A 25,261-nucleotide genomic window follows, 5' to 3' on the forward strand; every position below is an offset into this window, starting at 1 on the left:
CTGCAACAACAGCTGATCTGGAGGTGCAGGGAGGGAGGGGGAGGCGCTGATTGGAGAGACTGTCAGCAGGCGGGAGGTGCTGGGAGCTGTAGGGGGAGCTGCTGATGTATTACTGTGGCTCTTTGGCAAGGTACATTGGTAAATTCTGGCTCCTTCTCAGGCTCAGGTTGGCCACCTCTGGCCAAACTGATCACTTGACACTGATTTCAACGAACAGATACAATCTAGCTATCATAGGTACTTATATAGCCCCATTACCACCGTGCCTGAGAACCTCACTAACTTAAATGAATTTATCCTCAGAGCACCTCTGTGAGGTAGGACACTGCGATTGTCCCTACTTTACAGATGGGCAACTGTGGCACAGGGCGACTAAATGACCTGCCCAAGGTCACACAGCAAGCGTGTGGCGGAGCATGGAATAAGTCCCGGATCTCTCAAGCTCCAGGCTGGTGGCCCAGCCACTGGACCAACCTTTCTCTCATGCCAATTTCCTATAGCTCATCAGTTTTCCACCTGGGGTGCCCATTGCACTGGGAGGTCACATGGCACTGGCTCCTTCTTGCTTTCAGCTGCTTCTATAGGCAGCCGCACCCAGGCTGTTCACTGCAGAAGAGCAGGAAATAGGAGTTGCTCTCAGGGATGGGATTGGGAGCCAGCAGCATGACTGGAAATGCTAGCCACAACAGCCATCAGCTGGATAAGACGCTCCACGAAAGCAGAGTAGCCAGGCATCTTGGTAAAGCATGGGAGCTACTATATTCATAGTAGCTACTGCACCAAGGAAAGTGTAACAATTTATTGCATCAAAAAGAGATTCAAGATATGACCAATGCTGATTTTATGAAGGTTAATGCCATACATGCCTTGACTCTTAAAGAGTATATTTTCTTAAGTCCAGCATAGGGCCTTGTGGATATAGGTTTAAACCAGTTTAAACAATGCCTAGAGAGGGAAAATTTAGACTTTGTTTGAAACATCTAGTCTAAGATTGTGCACAGAATGAAACACCCAAATGCAATGTGGGGTGTAGTTATTTCCATAAATCCTTACCTTTGATAACAGTTTGTCAAATAAGCTATCCATTATGGCTACAAGCTTTGCTGAAATTTCAGCTATGTGGTCGTGATAATCCTGTAATGGAAAAATAAGGTTTTATTTTCCATCTAATGACATTCACACTCTTCACAGCACAATTGAGAAAGAGCATATATAGAGTTTAACTGGAAGATACATAAAGAATTACCTTAGTGATGTGGTCAAAATGCCTGAGCATGCTAAATTGTTTAGGCTGCAGTCGAGCTTCGAAATGAGCCCTGATAATAGGAATGTAGTGTACGATTAGCTGCAGGCAGCGTGAAGAGAGAGCTGTAAACCCAGAAGTAAGAGAAGGGAAAAAACAGCTCAATTATTATACAAGTATAGTCATTTTGTAAGGCCTGAACCCTCTCTAAAAAACAGAATATAGATCCAACACTCGAAAACAAGCTCGAAGATAATCAGGAAGTGAAAATTTACAAAGTAATTTAGTAAAAATACAAACATGTGACATTACTATATTTAGGTCAAGGATCCAGAGCACTTTACATGGAGGGTACCAACTCACCCAGTCCTTCATTCATTGATTGGAAGGGGAGTTTTAGCTAAGTAAAGACTGACTGTAGGATATGGAGCTACACAAAGAAACCCTTTCACCCACTAGTGAAATGCAGTCACCTCTGGAGCTGAATTTGGCAGCTATTTAACAGAGTGCAGCAACATTTCACAACAGCTTAGGACAGGAAGCAGAGAGTATGTATTCAAGTGAAATACAGGGGTTGATTTAAGATAGGCAGGATGCTGCTACTTGTAAAAATGGAAGTACTGTGTATTCCAAATTTCAAACTCCAAATAACAAACAACCCCATCTGTGACAAGGTCACAATTTAAGAAGTAATTCCAGCTTCCAAAGTCACTTATTTTGACTGAAGACCATGTTTGGCTAAGAGATTGATTTCTTCTCCTTCCAAGTAACATATCTGACACACAGTGCAGCACACTTCTTCAACGCTACAATTCATAGACTCTTATACAAATTCTATATTCAAAGTAAACACATCATGGTAACCCCTTCTTATCTTTTCACTTCTTTTCCAGAGTACTGCAACTTGGAGATGGCTTATCCTGAATATTTAGTGTTTTATTAGACTGAGGAATGAGATCTGAACAGTAGAAATCCATACCTAAATTTTTTGTAGTTATTGTTTTCAAACCAACAACTTGCAATGCACCTGCTCCGAGAACTAGCTGGCAGCTTCTGGAGTTGAAATACTATCAGAGAGAGGGAAAAAAAAGTAAGAGTTGAAGATCTATATGTAATGTAGGGGGAGTATGGGGATGATAGGTACTTTAGAAAGGTCATAGATAAAAGTGAGAGACTTTAATCACTAACAGATGATTGGGCTTGGTACTGCAGTTACCCAGATTTCTTGTTCTAAGAGAGTCTCATGCTCTTTCTAATGATGCCTCTTGTGTGTTTACTCAGGATCTCATAATCCGCATAGGACTTACTGGGGACCTGATCTAGAGCTCACTGAAGTCATTAGGGAGTTATTCCACTGACTTCACTGGGCTTTGAATCAGGCTCTTGGTGTTTCTTGAATCAGTTCATGCCAAGGATGGCTCTCTGGATTGGATTTCTGGGACAGGAATGGAAATAGGAGGTATTAAGAATGGACAATTATTTCCCAATTATTTCATTTCTGGGACTGACCGCTCCCTCCATCTGAGATATTTGGGTTGTGCTTCTCTTCCTGAAAACATTGGAGGCAGCTCTGACTTGTCATGAGGTGTGGCTAAGGTACTTCCGTCCTAATTCCAGATGAATGCATGGAAGCAGTGAATTCTTACTAGAAGACTAAATAAAAACTTCTTGCACAGGGCTCTCAGAGGAGGTGAACAGGTATAGTGCCATTGAACTTGGCTGGATGGGGCAGACTGCAGGAAAGGTTAGTCACATGGAAATCATCAAACAACTACATGTACTCCGATTAACGCCTCTACCAATAAACAGTTGATGAAGAGGTCACAGTTTTTAATTTAATTTTCATTTTACAGCAATGGTTTCAGCAGAGAACTATTTTTCATCCTTCTAACCACAATAAGGTGACTTGTACAAATCAAAGAATTGGTTTCCTCCCTGCATATATACACTCCCAATGACATTCTGGCTTGCATTGCTCTTTCGTAGCCACAATCTTCTGCTTCACAACACCTTCTATCCAGCCTGAAGGACAAATGACGATCTGACTCCAAAAATCAACATCAAAACATCTCTTTGGCTGGCTACCAGGGATCTCTAATGTGCCCGTAAACAAGGGGACAAATGGCTTTCCTCTAGTTATTTCACATAACAGTATCTACTCTGAATTGTATGTAGTTTAGCTCAGTGTTACTTAACTACACCCTGCAATATGTGCCTTGTGATTCCTATAATTACACCAAAGATCATAGTCAAGCTATTTTTCAATATTATTATTAATCACTAACATTGAATCATACATTTTCATGGAGTATTAGAGACTCCATAAGATGCATTCCCTGCCCTGAAGTTCTTAGTATAGTATGGGCTACAAATTTGATAGTCATACCTTCAATAAATCAGACAGACGAGTAAGCATGTCAGTAGTAATAGAAGGGATGTTATCCACACACTGGCAGTACTCAAGTATTATTTTTATTAATAGCAACACTGTCCTATAAGAAAAGAAACAGAGTCAAATACATAATTTCAGTTGATAAATCAAACTAACACCACAGGTTTGTAGACAGCAGGGATAGTTCTAACATATTCTTTATCTGCTCTCCTTTTCCATTTGTTGCATTCAGCTCTGTTAAGATTTGTGTGCAGCTGCTAATCTAAATTTTTAAAAGAATAAAAAAAGGTTTACCTGACACCGTTTTCCCCCTAGTAGTAGAGATTACAGTATAAAGTACCATTTTGCCTCTGAAAACCCCCTCACTCAAATTTAAAGATGGTAAAGCGGACTGACGTGAAAACAGATTTATGCCTTTTTTGCTGCCGCTTCATGATGTATAAAGAAAGTTTTCTGTCTAAGAACGTTACTCATTCCTGTTTGATTTTTTACACTAGTAAATCCAGGTTTTGTCTATCCTGGAAGACCTGATGGTGACTAAGGAAACAGTAAAATGATAACATTACAGGAGACCTCAGGGCCAAGTCTGGCCCTTGCTCCAGCATAAAGGGGTTGTACAGGAGGCAGAAGTGACTCATTGCAGGAGCAGTACAGGCCTGATGATATAATTGGGTCTTATATCACTGAAAATCAATGGGACTTAGATTCCTACATCACTTTTGAGAACATGAAACTTAGGTGATTTTGAAAATTTGTCTCCAGATCAGTAAAAATAACTGGAATCTAAAAGGACCTGTAAAGACGGGTTAAAAAAAAAATCTTATAAAAATACTTAACAGGTGCAAGAATAATAGTTCCTGGAGTTTCAGAAAGTTATTTTATAGAAATAATTATTGTGTGAATGGAGGGATCTATTCACACATCAGTAGGAAAATATAAAGCTCCATTCTTAAAATACTGTGTAATCTTTGCCAATTTTGAGCAAGTGCTACAAGAAAAAAAAATCCATAGCACACAGACAATGATGGGCATTGAAGAGGCTGTAATGAATGCACAATCAATAAGAGACTGAGCAGCTTTATACATATAGCACCAAGTGCTCAGAGACGTGGAGCACCCATAATTCCAACTGACTTTAATGGTAGTTGCAAGTACCCGGTATTTGTCAGCATCAGACTTCACCCATATAGAACATCTGCAATCCTTTGAACTCAGATATGGAGAAGGCAAGAAAATACAGTCCAGGCCAGACATGTCAGGCAAGGCTAGTATTCCAAACAGGTATCCTGACATTGCAAAGCAAAAATCTTCTTTCCACACAATAGGGTACAGAAAGAAGATGTACATACATCCAAAACAGGCATTTGTATCATATTTGTAGGCCATCTGATTTGGGGGTTATTTTTTGTTAAATTGGTATTTTTAAAGAAATCAGCTGAAATAGTAGAATAAAAATGTCTGTAGAAATCTGTAGAATTAAAATGTTCTAGTTAATATTGAAGTTGATTTTTTCAAGGAGCTAAAAAAATAAATAAAACACATTTCTCCCTCAAATGACCAGACATGGATTAGCAAATGCAACTTCAATGCATGGTACATCTGGTAGCTCCACTCCAGAGTCCATGCTGACTTTTAAAGGATATTTCTGTACTGCTGAAGGAGTTCAAGATGCTCTTTCATGGTCATGGCAGTGGATGCTTTTGATGTTATCTGATTAAAATATGACAATGTAGATCATTGTTGCTACCACTGTTATATAATTGCAACAAATGTTGCACAAAGTATGCCAGGTAAGGTGTCTATAGAAAGGTTATGATTTGCTGAATATCATTATGCTATTTGTATGCATGTATCATTTTTGTATCTGAAGTTATGAATATTAACTATGTACCTGTATTTCAAATGTTTGCTCCTGTGGTAACAACAACAAAGTATTTAGCCAGCACACTGTGAAGGAACAGTTCAAGTTGAATGGCCCATCAAAGAACACTTAACTCACAGTGGACCACGGAAGATGCCTATCTACACTTAATGGACTTTCCTGTGATGGCTTCTGGTATGACTAAGCGAAATCATGCACGGACATGTGAGTCCAAACACCATTTTGTTAGCTGTAATTTTCCACAGTGAGAACAATGGGTTCCCTTCACTTTGCAGAAGCTATAAGAGGCCCTGGAAACAGCTCCATTTTGCCTCTTTCATGCTCCAACCTCTGGACTATGAACTTATACGAATGGGAGCATTCTAACCAAAGGACTGGGGACCTTTCAATGATTTGGAAGCAACCAGAGACTTAACTTAAGCCAGCAGTTTATTCCATTACTACTACAAGCCTGATCCAAGAACTTTACAATTATTGTATGTATTTGATTCCTTTAACCAATTTTAACTCTCGCCTTTTTTTTTTTTTTAAATAAATAAACCTTTAGATTTTAGATACTAAAGGATTGGCAACAGCATAATAATTGGGTAAGATCTGAGTTATAGATTTACCTGGGTATGTGGCTGGTCCGAAGAACCCTTTTGTTTGATGAAATTGGTTTTAAATAACCACTCATCATTAAGTCTAGTGTTCTTGGTGGTGATACAAGGACTGGAATGCATAAGGAGATGGCTTTTCTGACTTCTTGTCAGGCAGTGTGGTGAGACAGAAGTTTACTTTTGTTGCTGGTTTCATATATCTTATGGGAGATTAACCACCAGTTTTGGGGTGTGTCTGCTCTATTTCTCAGCAGTTTCTCCTGAATTTGGTATTCTCAGTTGTGACCCATGGAGGCAAGGTGACAATGCTGGAAGACCAGCTTAAGGCCTGTTCTTCAGGCTGCCGTAAAAAAATTGAGCCACCATTTCCCTAGGTAGCCCATTCCAGTGCTTCACCACCCTCTTCGTGAAATAATGTTTTCTAATATCCAACCTAAACCTCCCCCACTGCAACTTGAGACCATTACTCCTTGTTCTGTCATCTGCCACCACTGAGAACAGCCGAGCTCCATCCTCTTTGGAACCCCCCTTCAGGTAGTTGAAGGCTGTTATCAAATCCCCCCTCACTCTTCTTTTCTGCAGACTAAACAAGCCCAGTTCCCTCAGCCTCTCCTCATAAGTCATGTGCCCCAGCCCCCAGATCATTTTCGTTGCCCTCTGCTGGACTCTCTCCAATTTGTCCACATCCTTTCTGTGTGTGCGCGCGTGTGTGCGCGCGCGTGTGTGTACCTCATCAGATTACTTTTGGCCCAATCCTCCAATTTGTCTAGGTCACTCTGGACCCTATCCCTACCCTCCAGCATATCTACCTCTCCCCATCAATCCAGAAATATCAGGAAATCAGATGTACCCGAGAACAAAACACCGAAGATGTATTGATTTACTTGCTTTACCTCATATTTTGCTTTTAAAGGGAATTTTACTGAGCTTAGAGTAATTATTATTCACCATTGACCCATATGTACTTGTCCACATATGGGAACAGAGATATCTGATATTATTTTGAAGCACCGCTGTGGCAACAAAAGTAGAACCTTATGCAGAGGCCAAAAATACTAGCGTGTGAGCACCTTGATGTAAGAATTACAAGTAAAAAATAATAATTAAATTTCAGCTTGATGTTTTAAGCCGGGGTGGGCAAACTACGGCCAGGGGGCTGCATCCGACCCTTCAAATGTTTTAATCCAGCCCTCAAGCTTCTGACAGGGAGCGGGGTTGGGGGCTTGCTCCACACAGCCCCCAGAAGCAGTGGCACATCCCCCCCCATCCAGCTCCTACACATAGGGACAGCCAGGGGGCTCCATGTGCTGCCCCCACCCCAAGCACCACCACCGCAGCTCCCATTGGCCAGCACACAGGAGCTGCAGGGGCGGCACCTGGCCACGCCTCCACGTAGGGAGGACATGTCGCTGCTTCCCAGAACTGCTTGAGGTAAACGCCGCCCAGAGCCTGCACCACTGACCCCCTCCCACGCCTCAACCTCCTGCCCCAGTCCTGATCCCCCTCCTGCCCTCTGAACCCCTCAGTCCCACCCTCCTGCACCCCAGGGCCTGCACCCCGCAACCAGAGTCCTCACCCCCCTCATTCCCACTCCAACCCCCTGCCCAGAGCCCCCTCCCACATCCTGAACCCCTCATTTCTGGCCCCACCTCAGAGCCCGCACCCCCAGCCAGAGCCCTCCCTCCCGCACCCCAACCCCCAATTTCGTGAGCATTCATGGCCCACCATACAATTTCCATACCCAGATGTGGCCCTCAGGCCAAAAAGTTTGCTCCACTCCTGTTTTAAGCTGATGTAGCATCTTTAAAAGATACATAACATCTATTACAATATAACTGCTCCAGAACTGAAGAGAAACATATTTGGCCAGGAGGAGGCTTGTCTTTATTCAGGCAAGACTGCTAAAGCTGTTAGTATTCAATACATTTCTATTCAAAGCACAACCCAACTAACTCATCATTAAGGAAAAAAAAGTGCATCTTACCCAACCACAGCATACTTTTGTTCTTCAACAATAAGGACATCAGTTGGCTTTCTTTCTTCAGCAGCTAGATATTTTTAAACAGAAAAGTGAGGTGAGTTGAACCAAGTAGAAGGGCAGAAAACTGTAATATCAAAAAACAAACTATTCCCTTGCTGAGGTCTGAAAAGCAATCACTCTCCAGAGCACCAATCCTTTCTTTTACGTCAACATGCAAAGTCCAGTTGGCTAGCTACCATAATTACTGTAATTATTATAATTATTTATACACTGCAGTGATTGCGAGGCAAAGAGCAGCATGATGGGATTATCGGAGTACAAAAGATTAAAACAAAGGCAGAAAAAAGTCGAGAATGCACAGTAGAAAATCTCTAACAGATTTTCAATGACCATCACTACTTTAGCTCCAAACCTATTTCTTCAAGCCTAGCAATACAAGTCCTCATTGACGCTGCTCCTATGATAAATTTGACATCTCCACGATCCTGTCTTATTAAGGGAAGCTAAAAAGACTTCTTTTGAAAGCAGTGGTTTTCCATCCTTACGTTGGTGAACCAGCCCTGGCACTCATTGGGTTCTGGGATGTCATTGGCTTCCACTGTGTCCCTTTATGCCAAGCCTTACCCCAATGAGGTTATGTAATTGCGCCTCTCTCTTGTCTTTAGCCATTTTTCTTCATCTCTTGTGTTTGTTTTCTGTCTTAGATATTTATATGGGCCCCGCCACACAATCTTTACTGTATTTATCCTCACAAGACCCCTGAGAAATAGGGAAGGACTATTATTTTACAGATGGGAAAACAGAGGCACAAAGAGATTAGGTGACTCGCCCAAGGTCACACACCAAGTCTGAAGTAGAGTAGGAAACTGACCCCAGCGGTTACACCGTGCCTTATCCTGCACATTGCCCATCATGCTGGCTGTTGGAGTGAGCGCTATTTGACAGAGGGGATATGTTGATAGCATACACACTTAGCAGTTTCCTCTGACATGTCAGCGATATATCCTGGGGCGGGCTCTGGCATCCTGTAAGGGGCTGCAACCCTTAAGATGGGAATCCCTGTGTTAAAGTTAGGGTTTGTTCCTAGGCTCTCAATTCACAAATGGCTGAATGGGTTTTCCTTAAACTTTCCCCCAAAATCTTTTAGGCTGAGATGAAGCCTAGAACATTTCAGCCTTAAAGTGGCATTTGTTTTTCCCCCAGAACACAAGGAACTCGGGAATAAAGGAGTTATAGCAGAATTTTTGCAACATTTAACTGTAGCACTTACACTACAAGAAATGGAGAGAATATTAGAAAAGAAAATACACATCACCTGCTTTTTTTTCAGGTAGAATAATTTTGCCATCTGATACGGAATCAACAAGATCCTGAAACTCAGCGGGAACATCAGCTTGCTTCCAGCGCTCGTTATCTAGCAGCAAACTATTTATAAACATAAAAGAAAAGAGGTTAAGTAAATAAAATGTGTCACCCTGAAGACTCTCTTGCCTCTACTGCAATGGAATCAAAGTTGCATTGGTTAAAAGGGATTCAAAGTGGGAAAAGATTCAATGGCCTGAAATGTTATTAGCAATCAACATTTAGGTAGGGGTGCTTTACAACAATAAGTCAGACACCCCTGTGCTTGCCTGAAGAATACACAGACTGAGTAAGTGGAACAGAATGCAAAACACAAGAAACTGAAAACGTATCTGATGGGCACTACAGAGTGCTATGGGATCACTGCAGCTGCACTGCTTTGCAGAAAGGATGTGGTTCTGAATGAACGACAGGAAAGGGGCTTGCTGTACATTAACTTGAAAACTGTTCCATGAGTTCATGTCAGAGAAAACCTAAACACATCCCAAAGAAAGCATGGAAGAAATGAGTGGGTGATGAAGAAAAATGGAGCAGTCAGATCAGTTTGACCCCAACGACCAAACCACAATATGATTGGCTGGGACTTCTTGTCTACATAGGCCACACCTACAAACTGAAGATTAAAGTAACTGCCATCTTTTCCATTTAATGCAAATAGGTGTAGCCTGATAGTAGTCAGTTACCTTCTCCATTACTGGGGATTGATAATGTCTAAGGGTTGATCCCTTTAATAACCACCCACACACACATCAACGAGAAGGGTTGATTTAAAAAACAATTTTTCACTTATAAATAAAATTTGGGTTACTGTGTGCCAGGCAGTAAAAGGTTTCCATTTGTCTCATGCATGACTGTTAATATTATTCCTTTAAAAACATGGAAGCAGAGTGTGTCCAAGGATACCTGAGTTTTGTTTTTCTCTCTTCATGAAATCTATTCACAAATCTATTGGCTTGACTCTGAAGTGCTCCTCGCAATGACATACTTTTTCTGCCACAGATCTGTTCAGTGTCTAAGATAAATCCTTCCATTAATCGAGATAGGGCAACAAATTCGTTGGAATTCAACTTCTCCAGGAAGCCATCCTAAATGCAAAGAAAACTGCTATTAGGAGATGGAACACCACAAAGTCACAGGCATAGCTAAAGATAGAGACTGGGCAGTGGGGCAGCTGTTCTTTATAAACTAAAAATGAACTGAACCTAAACCGCGGGCAAGACATCTCTACCAAGCCTGTCCCACACTAGTATGTCACCACAACTCGCATCGTGACCTGTACCACTTGCTAGTCTCATTCAGGTGCTGCCTGCCTGTATCCTGATTGGCACAACTTGGCATGCTGGGCCTCCACACAAGTGCACCCTTCCAGATGTTGTAAATGGTGAAGCTTCAAACCCTGGTAGTAGATTTAAGCCCTACAGCACGGGCTCACTAAAGTCACATCTATATTAAGGAGTTTTATTGTGTTTAAACCGTAAAAATTAATGAGACCCAGGTGCAACCTTGACTATCTGAGATGAGGACGATGACAAACATGACTTTTCCTTGTCTATGCTCACTGATGGTTATTTGGCCTCGCTGCTCCACTGGATCATGATTTATTGGAAAGGACTATCCCTAGGCAAGGTCTTGAAGTGAACCACCTGGGCCAGAATGCTGTTTCATCGCCTCTGTGACAGTCCATCCATTTCTACAGAATGTAAGTATTTGACCTTTCTGGTTTGAAGCTAATCTCCCAAATGTGACCCAAGGCACAGCTGTCTTACATGGTCTGCAGAGAAAGACACAAAAACAGCTCTGAGGAGCTATGTCCCACCCTCGTTAGTCTGAAATGTGAATACTCATAACGAGAACGATTTAAAATGTTAATACTGGTATCTATGGCTTTGCCTAGACAAAGACTTTTCCCCTAAAATTTCCCGCCATTGCTAACACTGGTTCAATGCCTCTGGAGGCAGGGGTGTTGGGAAGTCCTAAATGTAGGGGCTGCTGGCATTTTAAAACACTGTGTCACTTTACCCTGCTCAAAGTAGGTCGAGAGTGGTTAAAATACCACCAGCTGCCAGCGCCTTGTTTATGCTGATGTGCCCATCATTGCTATGATAGGTGTGAGCTGCACAGGTGGGAAATTATAGGGAAACAACCCTACTCTTCACAATGCCAATTTCAGGGCTGCTCATTTCAGCGGAAAGTAGAAGTACTCATTATCTAAGCAGTGCATTACAAATGATGGGTTATGTTAATGCCAGTGAACTCCCGGGCATTAGGTACCGCAAAGCGTCTTTGATGGCATGAGCAGTGACTTGATTTCAATAAGCATGTAACTTCAAAAGTCTAAAGCCTACCAAAAAAAAAATACTGCTCAATATTTAAAAAAAAAATTGCAAATAGCTTTTTGAAGTTTTTTATTAGGGATGCTGATTCTAGCAAGAGCCGGGTGAGCCAAGCACCTCACCTTTGCTCTTGCCATGAGGAACTTGACAGAACGATCATGGCAGACGTCAGAGGCACTGTAAAGCAGCTCTTGAATGTTATTTGCCAGTTTTTCCAGCTCCAGATCAGTCAGTTTCATATCGTCACTGATCCTGAAAATGACAGAAATGTTTGTTTGCAAATGATTTCACAAATATTGCGTTTTACATGCAGTTTCCAATCACTTGCTGAGGGAGGAAAGAACACTGCAGCAGCAGCAGCGAAGTGGTCAGATATTGCACCATGACTCTCAGTCAGCCAGTAAAATCGAAGGTTTATTGGACAATAGGAACGCAGTCTACAGCAGAGCTTGTAGGCACAACCAGGACCCCTCAATCAGGTCCTTCTGGGGGGTTTCAGGGAGCTTAGACCCCAGCTTGGGGTTCCCTGAGTTGAACCACCCAGCCCAAACTGAAACTGAGGGTATGGCTGCACTTGCAGCTGTACAGCGCTGGGAGTTAAACTGTCTTCGTACAGCTGAGTAGGGAAAGCGCTGCAGTCTGTCCACACTGACAGCTACCAGTGCTCTGTCGTGGCCACATTTGCAGCATCTGCAGCGGCATTGGGAGCGGTGCATTATGGGCAGCTATCCCAGCGTTCAAGTGGCTGCAACATGCTTTTCAAAAGGTGGGGGTGGGGTGGAGTGTGACAGGGAGTGTGGGGGGGAGAGAGAGTGGATTTTTGGAGCCGACACTCTGTCAGCAGCTGCAAGTTCCGACCCCCTCCCCACCCCTCTCTCGCTCACTGAAAGCAAATAGCCGTCTTTGTTTTTTTCCTCACAGACCAGATAAGCAGCCTCCCCGAAACGGACCCCCCCTCCGCACGCCATGCTGCTTCTCTCCTCAAGCCCCCCTCTCTTCAAGCAAACACTAGCTGTGGGTGTTCCAAAGGGAGCTCATTCACAGCAAACAGTAGCTGTGTTTGTTTTTTAGATAAGCAGCTCCAGGAGCCCGGAGTTCACAACAAAACAAAGAGAGGCATCACAACAAAACAAAGAGTGTTATCTTTACTTAAAAGCATTATGGGAAGCTTCCGGAGGTCAGTTACAGCATAGTAAGATTATTCCCTGTTTACACTGGCACCCCAGCCCTGCAGCACCAGCACTATTCTCTTTATTCCTCTCGTCAAGGTGGAGGAGATACAGCGCTGTATGTGCCTTGCCAGTGTGGACGGGGAGTGAGTTACAGCGCTGTAAAGCCACCACCAGCGCTGTAACTCTCAAGTGTAGCCAAGGCCTAAAAATTCCTCCAGCAGCTTTCTCCCCATTCCCCTCTGCTCCTCCTCTCCTTTGTTCACTCTCCCGGGCAGAAGGTGTCACTTCTTCCAACCCCCCTCCTGGCTCAGGTTACAGCTCAGGTAGCTTCCTTCTCATCCCCAATGTAACTCCCAAGCAACATTCCCAGGTCAAATCCGCCCCGCTCCGTCACACCACTGTTTTGAGCCCACTGCATGGCACAGCTCTGCCATTGCTTAGCAAGTCGAGTCTGTAAATTTGCTGGTCTGGTGTGGCTGCTGCAAGGGTTGTAGGTGTTGACAGTGTGTGCGGAGAGAGAGAACCTGCAGGACAGGGAGACTGAAGTGGGAGGGTGCTGTGAAGGAGGTGAGGTGGGAGCAGCAAGAAGGCGGACACTCTCATGTAGTTATATGTGCCCTATTACAAATGCTAAAAGGCGGCTGTGTGAACCCAAAAGAGAGTTACCCAAACAAGCATGTAGGGATACAATAGCACATTTTATAATAAAAAGCTGTTCAATCAGCTGTAGAAGGTCCTTTGTCACTGAAGTCCTCCACCTCCAGCAAGGCCACCATATCCATCGGCCATCTGAGCAAACAGCTCTAGACTGGTGTCCAATTCCTTCCCCTTCTGCTTGTATCCGGATTTAATTCTCCTGGCTGGTGTCCTCATCATACTGCATCTCTCTTCTGGGAGCTCCAGCCCTGCCCATCATGAGGTTAAGCTGAGTGGCGAGTTCCTTGCTGAAGACCCTGTCCAGCTGCTTGCTCCCTGACACATCAGGGAAGCATCACTGGACCTTAGTCCTTGTTTGTTTGTTTGATGGGGTTTTTAGGAAAGTTATCTCAAATCCTTTCCCTCTGGCCATCCCTATGATTCGGAGTGCTCTACACCAAGCATGGATAGCTGCTCAAACACACATGTATAGATCTTGGAGTTCCTGTTGTATTTCTGCAGCTGGAACTAAACAAGCTCCTCATCCTACTGAGAGATGAAGTTGTGGACGTCTTCAAGCTGTCAGGCAGCTGCACACTGTGGCATTTCAAATGGTTCTGCTTGATAAAGCTCTGCATCTAGAGCTGCTTGCTATGAAAATGGCCTGTAGCTGAGTTCCACACACTGTGCAGAGCTATAGAGTAGGTAGCTTCCAACCAAGTAGAGCCCTGAACAATGGAATGCAGGTGACCAGAAAGGCTACTTCTGCAGTGGCTGGCGAACTGTGGGACAGCAGCGGGAGGACTATGTGCACTGATTGTGTTATCACAGTCGTGGAGGTGCATCCACTCAGCCATTCAATGAACTGCAATGATTCATACTTACCCCTATAACTTACCGAGGCAACTTTCATCAACTGACAGCCAGCAAACGATCAACTACAGCAAATGTGTGTGGACACGTGGGAACTTCCAGCCACTTGAGGGATACTATGATCAACTGATGTCTCTAATGTAGACAACGCCAGAGGAGGTTATGCACCCCACTCCTCCACAGGTGCAGAGACTCCCCAGGCAGGAAAAGCAGTGGGTTTCTGCTGCAGAAGGGTTGGCGTGCAAGCTCCCTGTGCAGCTGCACACTGGGGGCAACAGGTGGCCCCGGGAGGAGCCAAAGGAAGTGCAGTCTGTGGTTCCTGCTGTCCTCCCACAGCATCCTGTGGGGGAGGATGCCTAAGACCCCCTGGAAGCCAGTTCATCCAATAACTAGATAAGCAAACTGAACCAGAGTGAATTTTACATTGTAACGTCACGTCACCAAAACCTGCCAATTCCTGAATGGTACATTATAACGTTAACATTGGGAGGACAGGAGTCAACACTGGGTAAATGCTCTAGCAGTGATGTTTACTTACATAATCTCTACTCCCCCTGGTATAACAGACGATGGCGTCTGTTCTTTGCTGGACGAAGAGTCAGTAGTGCATTCTGGCTCAGATACTGAATCACTGCTGCAGGGCTCACTGTTTGGAGAAGTATTTCTTTGAGAGGTAGTGTCAACTGCTACAGATGGGAGGTCCCCCTCACTGAATGCATCACTTATAAACATGCCTTCGTGAGTCAGATAAGCTACTTCTGTATCCACAGTATTGTCTTTTGCAGGGTTCTTCTGTACTGAAGTTTCCTCCAGTTCCCTGGTCCTTTGGTTCTTGTCTAGAACCAAGAGAACCACGCTACGAATAATATTTAAGGTTGCCTAGAATCAAATATAATGTTTATTAACAAAAATTTAACACAATTTTATTTTGACAAACACGTTTTCTTTTGACAAGAAACAAGAATATTTAAATATGTATTGGTTTTATTTGTTTTTAATATTGTGTAATCATTACTTCGGGTCACAGGAGCCGGTCTCCAACAGCAACCAGCACCAGATGCTTCTGAGAAAGGTGTAAGAAACCCCCACATGTGGAATAATCTGTCCCCCGGGAAGATCTCATCCTAATCTCTAATAATTTGAGCCTGACATAAATCATGAAACAAGAAGTTTTATCTACTTTCCAACCCACTCTCTGTTAACCATATAGGACCAACCTCTCTTGGAATTAAAGTTTAGGACTCTGTAGCCAAAATCAACATCTTACATTCCACCTAGAAAATAACTCGAGCTCAATTCTGCATCAGTGTCTGAAATGAGGACGTGAAGCCCTTGAGAAATGAACATACTTACCTTAATTCTTTTGAGAAAGATAGTAAATTTAGAAAAAATATTCTTCAGTAGATCAAACCACTGAGGAAAATTCATCATCCTCATTTGATCTGCAAGCCTACAAAAAGAACAACATTTTGGAGGTAACGGTTATTTACCTTTGAAGTGATCTACTGACAAGACTGACCCCTGACATCTAAAGGGAAAATGGACTGTCAAAAACATTGTAAATTTATAGAAAAGCAAATGGCATGATAATAGCTGTTCAATCAAGAAAACAGACAATAATATAAGCAGCATAGTCTTGATTAACAAATAAATGGGAGGGCTAAAATATATATCCTGCTAGAAAAGTGAATGCCTCAGTTAACATTCACAGCTTTTTAAAGCAACAATGTCTTTGTTCTGTAAGAGCAGAAAGTGCTGCTTAGCCTCCATTACAGTCAGGGTGCATGTTAATGACCATCATCATCAAGCATGGTGCAAAAATAACCAAGATTGACTGTGAAGATACATTTTTGCTGGCAAAGCAAAAATACTGGGATTATGCTCTTTTTTTGCTGCACCGCAAGGATGCAACACATTTTGCTGGCAAAAGGCAGAAAAATGCATTGCCAAAGCCGAAGTAAAATCTCATAATATCCAATTGTCTCCTAACAGAATTAGTCACTATTCTATGAAATGAAGCTTTTCAACCTTTACTGAATCCTCTGTGTGTCTGAAAGCTAGCAGCAAAGGGGAGGTTACCTGCTTTCAAGATCTGATTTTAAAAGATAAATTGGCCCCAATTCTCAAATTGAACGCAATAATGGCTTCTGGTTTGGCCTTATCTGTGCGTCTAATTTTGCTCATCTGGGGTAGGTTGTGAATCCCTGTCTTAGGCACATCCCTCTTGGCTATGAGCCTCATGTCTTATGTTGTTCAGTGTCATAAGAACATAAGAAAGGCCGTACCGGGTCAGACCAAAGGTCCATCTAGCCCAGTATCTGTCTACTGACAGTGGCCAATGCCAGGAGCCCCTGAGGGAGTGAACCTAACAGGCAATGATCAAGTGATTCTCTCTCTCTTGCCATCCATCTCCACCCTCTGAGGAACAGAAGCTAGGGACACCATTCTTACCCATCCTGGCTAATAGCCATTTATGGACTTAGCCACCATGAATTTATCCAGTCCCCTTTTAAACATTGTTATAGTCCTAGCCTTCACAACCTCCTCAGGTAAGGAGTTCCACAAGTTGACTGTGCGCTGCGTGAAGAAGAACTTCCTTTTATTTGTTTTAAACCTGCTGCCTATTAATTTCATTTGGTGACCCCTAGTTCTTGTATTATGGGAATAAGTAAATAACTTTTCCTTATCCACTTTCTCAACATCACTCATGATTTTATATACCTCTATCATGTCCCCCCTTAGTCTCCTCTTTTCCAAACTGAAGAGTCCTAGCCTCTTTAATCTTTCCTCATATGGGACCCTCTCTAAACCCCTAATCATTGTAGTTGCTCTTTTCTGAACCTTTTCTAGTGCTAGAATATCTTTTTTGAGGTAAGGAGACCACATCTGTACACAGTATTCGAGATGTGGGCGTACCATGGATTTATATAAGGGCAATAATATATTCTCAGTCTTATTCTCTATCCCCTTTTTAATGATTCCTAAAGTGTCCTGGAAGTGTCCTTCCACTGGAGTAGTAAGATGTGCCCTAATCTCTTTCACGTAGGAGGTACTGACCTACAGGCACATTTTATTACAGCACTAGAATATTATCAGCGGGAACGCCTGCTTTTCCCCTTACATAGTCAGGAAACAAATGCCTAAATATTTTAGCCTGTGCTTTTCCTAATATGCAATGGAATTAACGTTTTAAAAATAATTTCAAAAGATTAAAAATACAGGAGTATAATTGTTAAGATCTGCAAAAAGAAGGGAAATACTCAGGGTTCCTGAAGAGATGCAGAGGACCGTTGGGGAGAAACAGAAGAACAAGGTGATTCTTAATTATTCACCACTTTAAAAACAAATTGAAAAACAGTTTATCATCTGTGTTAAAGCACACATTCCCCATCCAACCTGCCACAACAAACCCATGGCATATACTTACTTAACGACAACTTCTGTATCTATCTCTTCTATCTGCGATACCGTGCTAACCACACACTGTGAAGTTTAAGAAAAAAAAAGTGTCTCAGCGTCTTTCCAACCCTTCTTTCATAATTTAAAAGAAGCTCAAGTTAAACAAGAAAAAAGAAAAGAAAGAGACAGGCATTTGGGTCATTTTACATTCTTACAGCCTTCTTCTTTTAATTGCAAAATATGGGACCCAAGATTTTCAAAAAGGACTAGTGATTTTGGATGCCCAACTTGCCACACCTTAAAGGGGCCTGATTTTCTCTGAGCACTTTCTGAAAATCAAGCTCCTTTACAAGTGCCTCAAGTTGGGCCCCCAAAAATTGAGGCCCCCAAAATGCCCAATTATTTGAATATTTTGTTTGGGATGAAGATTTTTTTTTTAATTTAAACAGAGGATTCATAAAAACAAACAAACAATGTGAAGAAGAGTACTGTGATGGCATTACTGTAAGAAGTGGGCTGTGGGTACAAAACAGATTCTCCAAGGGACTGTCCTTATCAATCTCAGCCCAGAAAGTTTCCCCACATCCTTATTTCCTACTACATTATATCCTCATCCTCGAGGTCCATTACCACTACAAAACATCCTCCAGCTGAAGAGTGGCTGGAAAGAAAATGGCCAGTCAGTCAAATTTCTAGCTCTCCAAAATCAATTTTCATTCCAAACTTTTCCATTGTTTTAGAGATAGTTTATTGAGGCATCTTTGTTATTACTGTTTTGTTAAACCTAGAAACAAAGCAACTCCACTTAGACTAAACTAGAGATTTTCTCCAATGTGATCAAGAATCGCTCAGATGTGCGAGATGATTCAACAGCATATGAACTCATTTGGCCTGTAAGTGGATTTCTATAAACCACAGTGGTGCCAGATGGTGTCCTGTTGTTTAAATATTGGTGATATTAATAACTGGTGTTCTGCACAGATGGTTCTTAAGCAGTGGGTCTCAAACTTTTTTTTACTGGCGACCCCTTTCAGATTGCAAGCCTCTGAGTGCGATCCCCATATAAATTAAACACACTGTTTAATATATTTAACACCATTATATATGCTGGAGGCAAGCGGGCTTGGGGTGCAGGCTGACAGCTCGCGACCCCCTGAGGGGTACCGACCCCTAGTTTGAGAACCCCTGTTCTTAAGGATACATTTCTTCTTCGTGAACTATGCTGAATGCTAGGGGTCTACACCTTTGTTCCTCTATTTGCATGGTCACAAAGTACTACAAGTGTGAGTGCAAGTGGGTAGCCCTACAAAGAGGAGTGTGGCTGGACTAGGGAGACAAGATGAGAGGGAGAAAATATCGGGACACATGGGGGGGTCTGCCGGTGGAGCAAAAAAAAAAAAAAAGGCGAGTACTGCCGGTGGAGCGAAATATCAGGACAAATTGCGGGATGCGGGACAAACACCTAAATATCGGGACGTCTGGTCACCCTAGGATGGACACATATGGAAGACGGGTGGAGAACAGTATTCCTTCTTTGCGGAAAAAACGTTTACTCTTGGGAGAGTTCTGTGTCACTGTGTGTGCAGAGAATTCACGGCCCGTGCAGATTTCTTTGCTTCCCCACAGAAAAATTACTTCTGACAGGAAGCAAAGGGAAACCGCAAGAATGGTCTTTTGCCAACTCCCCGGCAGTGCAGGCAGGTCGGTTTGGACACCCAGAGCAGCTGGTAGAGATGTAAATCACCGCTGGGGTGTGTATGTCTGGGTAGTTGTGCGTGGAGAGAGACACACTGTCCCTCTCACTTGCTGTTGTGGCACTCGGCATAGAAGGGCAGGGCTTTGGGGTGTTTCTGTAGAGGTAGGCATGGGGCAGACTGTTCCCTCAGGCAGAGGAGAAATGTAGAAGACTGCCTGCTTAGTGAATTGTTCCCATTGTTCTTATTGAATTCCCCCAGGAGTATAAAACAGGTGTAAAACATTTTACATTTACATTTTACACTCCTTTTACATTGCCAGAATAGTGTAAAGGACAGTATGGCCTTATAAATGCTTGTGGTGCTTTAGTGATTAGAACTGGTCTACATTTTTGGACTGAAAAAATTTCCTATCAAAATGTGCTCCACGAACAGTTTGCTACTGACCTTTTCAGAGATGGTCAGTAGCCAGTATAAACTGTGAGTTTGAGTCCCCAGCCCTCACTTGCTCTTCAGGTGCCTATGATGTAACACTGAGCATATAGATGCATATACCCATTGACTAATAACTAGAAGCAAATGGTCAATACTGGCTACATTACTATTAGACAGAGAGGGTTTGGTGATTTCCCCCAATGCTCCCCACTCCCATTATCAATCCATTGTATTGTAGTTTAAATAAATTACAAAAATAATGGAAACCAGCTGGATTCTATTGCGTTATTTTGACCAAAAATACACAGAATTTTAAAATATTGTGTGCAGAATTTTTGATTTTTTGGCTCAGAATTCCCCCAGGAGTAACCTTTATCTGTAAGGGTCTACAAGAAATATGCAACATGTAAACATGATCCAAATACAAGAGAGGGAAACTGGGAGTGGGAAAACAATGGTTTAAAAGATATTTCCAGATTACCCACTCCCCGTGTGTGTGACAAGATGGCACACTATCTGGCAGAAATGTATAGCCGAAGTTGTATTATATTTTGTTTGTTACCAAGGGGACATGACAACTGAGAAAGGCAAGTGAAAGGCCTCTGGGGACTGCAGTCCAGGCTGGGCAGGGAAATTGCGTTGTTTTGGTGTTCCACATGAATTTTGTGTGCCCTGAGGCAAAGGTCTGAAACAGTCTTGCGTATGGCATTGGTTCTTTCCTGGGCTGGTGAGAACCCAGCTCCTTTACTGAAGGGCTAGCTCAGCACACTGACTTTGTCTGTCCCGACCACGACAATCCAGGCAAGGAATATTTACGTATTAAATGTCACAGAATTTCAACAGATGGATATCACCTAGCCCTCCTCCCTACAAATGCAGGATTGTCCCTAAGATGTTCAAGTGTCCAGGGAAGTGTGTGTTAATAAGCTTTATTTTATGGTTCTCGTCCTTTTTCTGTAAAATTGCAAATAGATACTAGTCTTGTTGAAACTAAATGGAATTGCGTAGCCGTCTTACCTGGGAAAGTTACAGGCTAATGGAGAAAGAAAAAATCAAACTAACTCACAGCAGGCAGAGAAAGGTGAAGGTAAGTGTCTATATACCAAGGCACAGAGAAAAATGTGTTCTTCCTCTACACTGATGCCACACAATGGCTGGGGAAGGCCATCAGGAAAACAGATCTACAGATATGAGGTCACTAATACAACAGGATTAATTATTATCTTTTTAAAGTACAACTTTTAACATCAGATTTTCTCTTATTGTGATGAAATTAAATTAAATACATTCATAACAACAGAAACAAAAATATTTCTGAAAGATGGGCAAGTCTTTGAGATAAGCTAGAAGTGATTTGCTTACCTGTTTAATTATGTTCTTTGCTGTAATAATCATTTCATCACCATATATTTCAAAAAAATTGAGCTTTCTTTGTTTTAAAAGTCCAAATACTAGTGATACAAGTCTTTCCTATTAAAAACACCAAAGGGGCAGGGAGAGGAAAGATACTTAAAACGTACAATAGTAAAGACGTATTAATGTGTCAAAAGGCAGAGTGTATGGAATGACCCGATGGCTAGTGCTCAAAGCTAAACATCCTATGTTTGGACCACGCCTTGCCACGCATGAGACTGAGAGGGATTACTTTTAGGCTATGTCCATACTTCAACCACTGCAGTTGTACCACTGTAGCACTTCAGTGTAGACACTCACTACCGCAAGAGGAGGGTGGCTCCCATTGCTGTAGTTAATCCACCTCCCAGAGAGGTGGTAGCTAAATTGACTGAAGAATTCTTCTGTCGACCTAGCACTGTCTACACCTGGATTAAGATTGGCTTAACTATGTTGCTCAAGGGTGTGGATTTTTCATACCCCTGAGCAACACGGCTGGGTCTCACAGACTCATAGACTTTAAAGTCAGAAGGGACCATCATGATCATTTAGTCTGACCTCCTGCACATTGCAGGCCACAGAACCCCACCCACCCACTCCTGTAATAGACCCCTAACCTCTGGCTGAGTTACTGAAGTCCTCAAATCCTGGTTTAAAGACTTCAAGTTACAGAGAACCATAATTTACACTAGTTTAAACCTGCAAGTGACCCATGCCCCATGCTGCAAAGAACAGCCAAAAAAACCCCAAACCCCAGGGTCTCTGCCAATCTGACCTGGGGGAAAATTCCTTCCAACCTAATTTTTTAGTGAAGACCCAGCTGTAGTTAGTTAAAAGTGGCCAGAAGGATACTGATCATGATAGCTTAACCTCAAAGGTCTTAAAAGTAAATTAAGAATACACAGTGCAAAAAATATTTTACAGCTCTGTGACTAAACTTGCAGCAAGCAATACGTTTCGAACAATTATCCATAAACAAGATAAAATCATAAGGAAGATAGAATGAGAATATACATGATCATCTATTCACTGCTTACTGTCTTTTCACTAACTACAAGGTATGAGAACACATGCTTTTCTGTACTATTTCAAGAGTTATACATTCAGTTGTAGCATGGGTCAGAACTAATAACTGCCAACATTTAAAAAAAATTAATAAATTGATTTATTTTTAAAGGAAAAACGTGATTAGACTAAAATTCTGTGGATTTAGGCACAAGAAACAGGAAAATGTTATTATTCAAAACAAAAAAAGGGTAAGGAGAAATTTGAACTAAAAGAAAAATGGTATAAATGATAATGTTGCAATAGTGGCAATGAGAGGATGAATGTTAGTACACCTCTACCCCGATATAACGCTGTCCTCGGGAGCCAAAAAATCTAAGCGCATTACAGGCGAAACCACATTATATCTAACTTGATTTGATCTGCCAGGGTGCGCAGCCCCTCACCCCCCCCCCGGAGCGCTGCTTTACCGCGTTATATCCTAATTCGTGTTATATCGGGTCACGTTATATTGGGGTAGAGGTGTACTTCTAAAGTGCTCTGAAGATGAAAAATGTTATACTAGTCAGATGGCTTCTACTTTCTATAAGAAACGTACCTCTTCTAGAATATGACAGTCCTCTTCAAATGGTCTATTTAAATCACTACGAGCATAAGTAGAAAACTCTGCAATCATCATTTTATCTATGAGTTTTTCTAACTCACAAAGCTGTGATCCAAGATGCCTGTTTAAGAAAAACAGTGATTGAGCTATAAGCTAAATAATCAGAAAAACCTGCAAATTAATTATTAGTTCAAGACCAAGGAAAACAGCCACACAGTGAATAATTTCTATGCAATCAACTCAGGCTTAATGTTAGTCTAAAACATGAAAGTGTTGAACCTAACTGAAATGGTGCATTTGAGTGTGTATTTTCCCCTTGAAGCAAAAAATAAATAATATAATGGAGGTTAAGAATTTGCATTAAAGGAGATAAGACCCCTTTTGGGGTTTCATCCTATGAAGTGCTGACCACCTCAATCTCCCATGAAGCTAACAGAAGTTGAGGATACTTGGTATTTAGTAGTATCAAGGTCTTGGTCTTTAAGGAAGAAAGACTGTTTCACTGTTATTCCAGTGCCTCAAGCATTCAGTCTTGAAGTGCATTAATTTCAAACATTTAAGTAGTTCATACAAACATGGAAGAGTAAATTCATATGAGTGAGCTATAGAAATAGCTTTCAGAGACAGAGTGGCTTTCAGAGAGTACAAGGGTTTTCAAGCTGCCACTATTATAGTGCTTCTATAAACAGCATCAGAGTTTAAGACCTGAAGGGACCAGCAGATCATGTGGCCTGACTTTCTGTATATCACAGGCCACCAACACCACCCAGCAGTTGCACACTAAGCCCAATTATCAAAATTAGATCAGCCCTCCGGAGACTAAACTATTATGTGCCACAGGCAGAGAAGAGGAGGGACCGAGGTGCACCAATGGCCAAGGCCCACACAATGGCAGGGAATGTATTATTTGAGGTATACCTAACTGATCATGGCAAAGCGATCTGCACCTTGTGCTGCAAAGGAAGGCAAAAAAGATCACTCCAATCTGAACTGGGAGACCCTGAGCACATGAGCAAGTACCAATCAGCCAAGCACCTGAGAGAGAATGCTCTATTCCACCTAAGAGAACAGGCTCATCCCATCCAGAGTTCCACCTCCAGCTGTAGCCACCTCTGATGTTTCATAAGAAGCAAATAACCCTCCCTCCTGACCCCTGCAGGTGATCAGTTGAAACCATGAAGCATGAGATTTAAGATAATCAGATATGAAGCAGGAGAGACCCCCAGGGCTCCAGAGCCCTGTGCCCCACCATCACAGGCAACCCGATCATACAATCCCGCTCAATCTTGTCCAGTTCTCTTAAAACTAATTGTTTGCCCCCTAATGGCTCCTAATGGGAGGGGTGTTCCAAAAATCTCACCTCTCTGATGGTTAGAAACCTTCTTCTAATTTCCATCCTGAATTTGTTCATGGCCAATTTATACCAATTTGTTCTTACGCCAACACTGTCCTTTAGTTTAAATAGCTCGTCACCCTCTTGGTGTTTATCCCCAATGTATTTAAAGAAAACAATCATAGCACCTCTCAGCCTGGGTTTTGAGTGGCTAAGCACACCAAGCTCTTTCCGTCTCCTCTCAAAAGATAGACACTGCATTCCCTTATTCATCCTAGTAGCTCTCCTCTGAACCTGTTCCAGTTTGAATTCATCTTTCTTGAACATGGGTGAGCAGAACTGTATGCAGTATTCCAAATGAGGTCCTAGCAGTGCCTTGTAGAATGGCATTAATACTTCTCTCTCTCTTCTGGAAATGCCTCACCTGATGCATCCTATAATCGATTGCATTTGCCTTTTTTCACAGCCATATCACACTGATGGCTCACAGTCATAGTCACCAGCACATTCAGGTACCTCTCCTCCACTGAGCCCCCTGTTTATAGCAGAAAGGCTTATTATCAGATCCCAACTGCATGACCTTGCACTCTGTATTATTAATTTTAAACCCATTTCCGTCACTCCAGTCTTCAAGGTCATGCAGTTCTTCCTGTATGATATTCAGATCCTCCTCTGTATGGATGATGCCTCCCAACTTTGCCTCATCAGCAAATTTCATTAGCATATTCCTACTTTTTGTGCCAAGTTCATTAATACAATTATTGAAAAAGACTGGTCCCAAGACTGACCCTTGAATAACTCCACTAGTAATGTCCAGCCAGTCCAATAGTTCACCTTTCCGCACAACCCGTTGCCATCTCCCCTTTAGCCAGTTCCTTACCCACCTATGATGTTTTGGGGTCCACCCAGACCAGTAAGGAATTCTG

The 25,261-nt window shown here is 42.4% G+C and overlaps 1 protein-coding gene across 11 annotated transcripts in view; it reads right to left on the reverse strand.

Annotated features, from left to right (window-relative positions):
* VPS54 (VPS54 subunit of GARP complex) overlaps nucleotides 1-25,261 on the reverse strand; it is a 72,051-nt gene that overhangs the window by 9,395 nt on the left and 37,395 nt on the right. For all 11 annotated transcript variants that reach the window (XM_039530626.1, XM_039530620.1, XM_039530624.1 and 8 more), the window contains 13 exons: nucleotides 22,997-23,123; nucleotides 21,364-21,471; nucleotides 17,901-17,956; nucleotides 15,827-15,923; nucleotides 15,012-15,352; nucleotides 11,915-12,044; nucleotides 10,363-10,544; nucleotides 9,413-9,522; nucleotides 8,101-8,164; nucleotides 3,630-3,735; nucleotides 2,223-2,310; nucleotides 1,247-1,368; nucleotides 1,054-1,134 (listed from right to left, as the gene is read on the reverse strand). In XM_039530626.1, the coding sequence (XP_039386560.1) occupies nucleotides 1,054-1,134; nucleotides 1,247-1,368; nucleotides 2,223-2,310; nucleotides 3,630-3,735; nucleotides 8,101-8,164; nucleotides 9,413-9,522; nucleotides 10,363-10,544; nucleotides 11,915-12,044; nucleotides 15,012-15,352; nucleotides 15,827-15,923; nucleotides 17,901-17,956; nucleotides 21,364-21,471; nucleotides 22,997-23,123 (1,612 nt within the window). The remainder of the gene's footprint in view (nucleotides 1-1,053; nucleotides 1,135-1,246; nucleotides 1,369-2,222; nucleotides 2,311-3,629; nucleotides 3,736-8,100; nucleotides 8,165-9,412; nucleotides 9,523-10,362; nucleotides 10,545-11,914; nucleotides 12,045-15,011; nucleotides 15,353-15,826; nucleotides 15,924-17,900; nucleotides 17,957-21,363; nucleotides 21,472-22,996; nucleotides 23,124-25,261) is intronic.

This window comes from Mauremys reevesii, linkage group 3 (genome assembly GCF_016161935.1).
Source record: "Mauremys reevesii isolate NIE-2019 linkage group 3, ASM1616193v1, whole genome shotgun sequence".
In the NCBI taxonomy this organism is placed as follows: domain Eukaryota; kingdom Metazoa; phylum Chordata; order Testudines; family Geoemydidae; genus Mauremys; species Mauremys reevesii.